Source organism: Oncorhynchus mykiss, chromosome 2 (assembly GCF_013265735.2).
Source record: "Oncorhynchus mykiss isolate Arlee chromosome 2, USDA_OmykA_1.1, whole genome shotgun sequence".
Lineage (NCBI taxonomy): Eukaryota > Metazoa > Chordata > Actinopteri > Salmoniformes > Salmonidae > Oncorhynchus > Oncorhynchus mykiss.
Window position 1 is genome coordinate 14,973,859 of NC_048566.1, and position 7,133 is coordinate 14,980,991.

Sequence of the window (7,133 nt, forward strand, 5' to 3'; positions counted from 1 at the left end):
CAGCTAGCTAACTAGCTAATCAATGTTCTAGTAAGCAGCTGATTAGTAAAAGGCAGCTAGTTAAATAACAGATTTACATAACGTAGCTATATATTACTTCCATTCAGTGTACATGGCCCTTGAATAGTTAGTTCAGATCAATGAAATGTATGGGTTTATACCAATGATGAGTTTATACACGTCATTGTTGGTTCAGATAGATACATTACGTTAACTGTTAGCTAACGTTAGTGTAGCTAGATAGCCCAAATTAGTTGAGCTACCTTGAACACTTCAACATTTTCATCTCATCGTCTATAACAACCAACTAGCTTGTGACAATATGTTGGAAAGATAACACAAGGCATAAATGTGTGTTTCATACATACCTGTTTAGTCAAACAAGCCTCTGCTTTACAGTTAGTTACAAGAAAACAATGATACACAACTCTTCAGAGAGGAATTCTCCCGCTAAAGTGGCGTAAACTGCTATTGGCTACGTGTTACGTAGAGGGCGGAGTCCAGTGTTATTGAGTGCACTCGTTTTCTACTCCCGCGCCCCCAAACGGTGGCGTTTGCTCTAGTTCGGTTGTCTTGCGATAAGAAACACAATCTGCCGCTGTCAACCGGTGTCGTGCCGATAGAGGTAAAATGAGTGTACATTTTGATATCTAAATAATCTGATTTTCGCCAGTTGATTCCAAGGTTAATTTCACCGATTTACGATAATAGCCTGCCTGCCCTACAGTAGGCCATTCAGACTCATTTATGAAACCAATCGATATTGATTGCATGGATATTTGTGTTATAAAATGTCACGTCAATTTGAAGGAGTTTGCGGAATTAAATGATGATTCCGATTGAGAAGTCATCTGTCATGGACTGAGCGTTTGTGGTAAGTAAACACCTCTAGAAAATAAAAGTCAAATAAATGGTCAAATAAATTACATCCTGGCAAGCATTTCTGCTAAATCCCACACATTGCAAAAAGCAGGTACTGGTCAGAAGGTTGCTGCATGCAGAATTGATATTCAACATCGCAGAATACAGAAGTTTTACTGAAATGCATAAACTGCTATTGAGTTACACTAGAGTTGATATTTTCCATATTATCATAATGCATGATATTAAAAATGCATATTGAAAGCACATAGTCGATGGCCATGGTATAAGTAGTGGGCTGTAGTAGGCTAGAGAGCTAGGCTTTATATCCTATGGTGTTGCTGACACGTGGTGGCGATTTCATCATCATAACTACGATATATCTTTGTTTATTGCCTATTTGGTTGACATCTCTCTCTCTCTTTGTCTTTCTCAATTCAATTTAAATTCAATTTAAGGGCTTTATTGGCATGGGACCAATATGCTTACATTGCCAAAGCAAGTGAAATAGATAATAAACAAAAGTGAAATAAACAATAAAAAAATAACAGTAAACATCACACTCCCAAAAGTTCCAAAAGAATGAAGACATTTCAAATGTCATATAATGTAATATACAGTGTTGTAATGATGTGAAAATAGTTAAAGTATAAAAAGGAAAATAAATAAACATAAATACAGGTTGTATTTACAATTATGTTTGTTCTTCACTGGTTGCCCTTTTCTTGTGGCAACAGGTCACAAGTCTTGCTGCTGTGATGGTACACTGTGGTATTTCACCCAATAGATTTAGGAGTTTATCAAAATTGGATTTGTTTTAGAATTCTTTGTGGGTCTGTGTAATCTGAGGGAAATATGTGTCGCTAATATCTCTCTCTCCCTCACTCACTCACTCACTCACTCACTCACTCACTCACTCACTCACTCACTCACTCACTCTCTCACTCACTCACTCTTTCGGGGTTGCTTTTTGATTTCTGCTGTGAGGTAAGAGTGCAGTGGGAATGTTGTCATAGAGTTTGTAATCCAATCAGAGAAGAGGGGAGCGTAATCCATGATAATCCCACATCCAAAGAGACAGAGAGGGAAAGGGATGAGGGAGAAAACATGTTTGTAGATACACCATGTTCCTGTTTGAAAGGAACTGCCTTTAATGTGTTTGTTGCTTCATCAGGACCCCCTGTAGAACATAATGATTCATCCCAAGGGATGTATCCCGCCAAAAAGTCTGAATAAAACAAATAGATACATCAGAATTACTTACAGTAGGCCTAGTCTTCCTTTCATCACTTGCTCTTAACGTGTGTGTGTGTGTGTGTGTGAGTGTGTAACTCTTGTCTGTTTGCGGTCCGGTCCAGCAGCTGGCTGCCTGGGCAGAGGATCCCTGTTGCTAGGGAGACTTCACCACAGAGACATGGCACTTGAGAGAGCAAATAGAGGAGGGGCCAGAAGAAACCCTCACCTAGGGTAAACTACAGAGACAGGAGAGAGAAGAAGTGGAGAGAGGAGAGGTCCATAGAGGAAGAAAGGACTGAGGGAAGAGAAGGAGAGTCTGTCAGTCTCAGGTAAGGGTCAGTGTATTCTGTAAAATAGAATGCCAGTAGAATGGAGAGTCATAGGGGCTCAAAAACAGAGAAAACCAGGAACATTGAGGAGGAAGTTAACACTGCTGTATGCTGCTGTATGGGTGTCTGGCTGTTTTTGCTCTGCATGGATCTGTGTGTCTGTGTGTGCCGTAGGATGGGTTATGACCTGGAGAGGTTTGTGGGGTACGTGAACGAGGGGCTTCTGTGCTGTGTGTGTCGGGATGTGTTGGAGCGCCCCCTCCAGGCCCCTTGTGAACATGCCTACTGCGACGCCTGCATCAGCTCCTGGCTCATACACCACCACTCCTGCCCTGAGGACAGACTTCCACTGGACATCAGCACTCTGAGACCACTGCACAGGTACACACGCTCACACAGAAACACTCACACAGAAACACCCACGCAGACACATACACACAGAAACACCCATGCAGACACATACACACAGAAACACCCATGCAGACACATACACACAGAAACACCCATGCAGACACATACACACAGAAACATACACACACTATAATATGGTTATTCCAACAACCACTGTCTGGTCTGGTCTGTGTTAGGTACATGCGTAATGACCTGTCCAGGCTCCAGATCCGTTGTGTTAACTCTGGCCAGGGCTGTGATGCCGTCTGCTGCCTGGAGACACTTCACACACACGAGGACGAGTGTCCATTCACCTTCATATCCTGCTCCTCCACAGGTACTACAGCTCTGTGTGTATTACAGTCAGTGGAGGCTGCTGAGGGGAGGACGGCTCATAATAATGCCTGGAATGGATTCAATGGAATGGTAACAAACATGTGGTTTCCTTGTGGTTGATACCATTTCATTGACTCCATTCCATCCTCCTCTCAGCAGCCTCCACTGATTACAGTGTATGACAATACAGAGAGAGTGTGTGTGTAAGTGTATTAGAGAATTGTATAGTATACTACATGGAAGTGTGTTTAGTTTAGACGGAGCAGAAATGATATACCACCTGTGTGAGGGGAGCAGGTGGTAGACCAGTCGTCATGGTGACATCATACAGAGCCCAGCTGGGATGAACAATGACCTTAGCTCCAGGTAGTAATTGCTCTACAGATCTAGGATCATCTTACCTTAACCAAATCCCAACCTTTACGATTATGGGTGAAATGCAAATAAAAGACCCTAGATCTGTATTGGGGAAACATCCAACTACTCAGGGAGGTATCCCACCTACATGTTTAATGAGAAACATCCCCCAGAGGATGAGCGCCAATGCAACAGATGGGGGGGGGGGGTTTGGGTGAACACTCACGTGTCTGTGACTTGTTGTTGGCAGGTGGAGACTACATATGTTACCAGTGCGGTAGGTATCAGGGTGTTGGCAGGTGGAGACTACATATGTTACCAGTGCGGTAGGTATCAGGGTGTTGGCAGGTGGAGACTACATATGTTACCAGTGCGGTAGGTATCAGGGTGTTGGCAGGTGGAGACTACATATGTTACCAGTGCGGTAGGTATCAGGGTGTTGGCAGGTGGAGACTACATATGTTACCAGTGCGGTAGGTATCAGGGTGTTGGCAGGTGGAGACTACATATGTTACCAGTGCGGTAGGTATCAGGGTGTTGGCAGGTGGAGACTACATATGTTACCAGTGCGGTAGGTATCAGGGTGTTGGCAGGTGGAGACTACATATGTTACCAGTGCGGTAGGTATCAGGGTGTTGGCAGGTGGAGACTACATATGTTACCAGTGCGGTAGGTATCAGGGTGTTGGCAGGTGGAGACTACATATGTTACCAGTGCGGTAGGTATCAGGGTGTTGGCATTTGTGTGGTATTGGATTGGATTGTGTTTCATTCATTTGCATGATTAAAAACACAAGTTCTCATCCTTCAATCTTCCTTTGAACTTTTGCTACTGCATCTCTGAGTGGGGGAGTGCTTGAGTGCCATGCAGTGGAGTGGGGTAGAGGAAGGTGGAGCGGGGTAGAGGAAGGTGGAGCGGGGTAGAGGAAGGTGGAGCGGGGTAGAGGAAGGTGGAGCGGGGTAGAGGAAGGTGGAGCGGGGTAGAGGAAGGTGGAGCGGGGTAGAGGAAGGTGGAGCGGGGTAGAGGAAGGTGGAGCGGGGTAGAGGAAGGTGGAGCGGGTTAGAGGAAGGTGGAGCGGGGTAGAGGAAGGTGGAGCGGGGTAGAGGAAGGTGGAGCGGGGTAGAGGAAGGTGGAGCGGGGTAGAGGAAGGTGGAGCGGGGTAGAGGAAGGTGGAGCGGGGTAGAGGTAGGTAAGCGGGGTAGAGGAAGGTAAGCGGGGTAGAGGAAGGTGAAGCGGGGTAGAGGAAGGCGGACCGGGGTAGATGAAGGCGGAGTGAGGTAGAGGAAGGCGGAGCGGAGTAGAGGAAGGCGGAGCGGGGTAGAGGAAGGCGGAGCGGGGTAGAGGAAGGCGGAGCGGGGTAGAGGAAGGCGGAGCGGGGTAGAGGAAGGCGGAGCGGGGTAGAAGAAGGCGGAGCGAGGTAGAGGAAGGCGGAGCGGGGTAGAGGAAGGCGGAGCGGAGTAGAGGAAGGCGGAGCGGAGTAGAGGAAGGCGGAGCGGGGTAGAGGAAGGCGGAGCGGGGTAGAGGAAGGCAGAGCGGGGTAGAGGAAGGCGGAGCGGGGTAGAGGAAGGCGGAGCGGGGTAGAGGAAGGCGGAGCGGGGTAGAGGAAGGCGGAGCGGGGTAGAGGAAGGCGGAGCGGGGTAGAGGAAGGCGGAGCGGGGTAGAGGAAGGCGGAGCGGGGTAGAGGAAGGCGGAGCGGGGTAGATGAAGGCGGAGCGGGGTAGAGGAAGGCGGAGCGGTGTAGAGGAAGGCGGAGCGGGGTAGATGAAGGCGTAGCGGGGTAGATGAAGGCGGAGCGGGGTAGATGAAGGCGGACCGGGGTAGATGAAGGCGGAGTGAGATAGAGGAAGGCGGAGCGGAGTAGAGGAAGGCGGAGCGGGGTAGAGGAAGGCGGAGCGGGGTAGAGGAAGGCGGAGCGGGGTAGAGGAAGGCGGAGCGGGGTAGAGGAAGGCGGAGCGGGGTAGAAGAAGGCGGAGCGGGGTAGAGGAAGGCGGAGCGGGGTAGAGGAAGGCGGAGCGGGGTAGAGGAAGGCGGAGCGGGGTAGAGGAAGGCGGAGCGGGGTAGAAGAAGGCGGAGCGGGGTAGAAGAAGGCGGAGCGGGGTAGAAGAAGGCGGAGCGGGGTAGAGGAAGGCGGAGCGGGGTAGAGGAAAGTGGAGTGAGGTAGAGGAAGGCGGAGCGGGGTAGATGAAGGTGGAGCGGGGTAGCGGAAAGTGGAGTGAGGTAGAGGAAGGCGGAGCGGGGTAGAGGAAGGGGTTGGGGGTGAGAAAGACAGTGAGACTTTCAGTAGGTCTCAAGTGTTGCTCTCTAACTTCGTCTTTCTGTTACTTTCTGTATCCCTCTTCTTAACTCCTCTTTCCACCTCCCCAGGTTGTCCGGTGCAGGTGGAGAGGAGGGGTCTAGAGTCTCACCTGTTAGAGTGTGAGTTCCGCAGCAGGGCGTGTCCTAGCGGCTGTGGCCACACCCTCCTCTCTGTAGACCAATCACAGCACAACTGTGTTGCGGAGCTACGAACAGAATTGGAGCTGCTTAGGTTTGTGTGTTTGAGGTGATGGATTGAGATATATTAGGATGTTATATCTGTGTCGTTCCTAACAAATCCTTGACAAAGCTGTGCCAATATTTACAATATTTTAGAACCTCAAGGGCATGTCATTGCTTTTATACATTGGATATTGTGATTTATTGTGACACATGCATGTGTTTGTGTGTGTTGCAGGGCAGAGATGTTGGGTAAGGTGGAGGAGGTGAGGCGTGAGATGGAGTCGAGGCTGGACTCTCAGAGGAGACACATGGTGCAGAAAGAGTCTATGCTGAAGAGCGAGGTGGAAGACCTCAAGGTGACACACACTTATTATATGTACTACCTATAGGAATGTGTGTGTGTTATGACACATCCCTGTGTGTGTGTGTGTGTAGGGCCAGGTGTCGAGGGTGATGTGTGATGTGCGGGCAGAGCGCCTGCGGAGACAGGAGCTGGCAGAAGCGGAGCTAGAGAAGAGGGAGCTACTGGAGATGCTCCGGAGCCTGCAGCCATGCAGGGGACAGCGGAACAGAGACGAGCCAATCAGAGGACTGCATCAAGAAGACAGGACAATTAGGAGCCAGCTTCAAGTGGAACACCCAACCAGGGGCCTGCTGAGGGCAGGGCTAACACAATCACTACCCTCGGCTTTGCCTACTCCAGCCTTATACCTGCCTACCTCCCCACAGCCAGGGGAGGGGTCACGCAAGGCCCGCCCCCGCAGCCTTACCCTCGACTGCATCAAGAGCAGAGAGGTCACCGTCATCTGAGGGGCCATTCCTAATGTTACTGGGTTATGTTCAGTACTGGGTTTGTACTGAGTACTGAGTACCGTCTCAAAACATTTTTATCTGGTGTGGCATCCCCTGAACGCACCCTTGATGATTGGCAGATACCTGTGACATTGCTTCAACTCAGTGAAAACCAGCCTGCTGAGATCCTAAATAAAGTCTGCTGAAACACCTCTGATCTCTGGTCCTCTTAAGGTACAATAGTCTTACTCCATCTACTCTAATGGATTGGAATTATATACAGCTCATCATGGATTTCTTACATTGCATATACACCATGCATCAATCCGTCTGTCAATCCAACCATCAATCCAT

At 49.0% G+C, this 7,133-nt stretch overlaps 2 protein-coding genes across 2 annotated transcripts in view; one reads left to right on the top strand and one right to left on the bottom strand.

The window, feature by feature from the left end:
• The window catches only part of LOC110507950 (DNA repair and recombination protein RAD54B), a 33,679-nt gene extending 33,181 nt beyond the window's left edge, over positions 1–498 (bottom strand). The window contains exon 1 of the mRNA XM_036938620.1: positions 369–498. The gene's annotated coding sequence lies outside the window, so the exon portion shown is untranslated. The remainder of the gene's footprint in view (positions 1–368) is intronic.
• On the top strand, positions 483–7,065 carry rnf41l (ring finger protein 41, like). The gene is made up of 8 exons (XM_036938656.1): positions 483–625; positions 811–874; positions 2,223–2,426; positions 2,601–2,807; positions 3,014–3,153; positions 5,874–6,036; positions 6,223–6,343; positions 6,423–7,065. Exons 4-8 carry the CDS (start codon positions 2,602–2,604, stop codon positions 6,795–6,797), a joined length of 1,005 nt encoding a protein of 334 aa, XP_036794551.1. The 5' UTR covers positions 483–625; positions 811–874; positions 2,223–2,426; position 2,601; the 3' UTR covers positions 6,798–7,065.
• Positions 7,066–7,133: the final 68 nt, after the last annotated feature.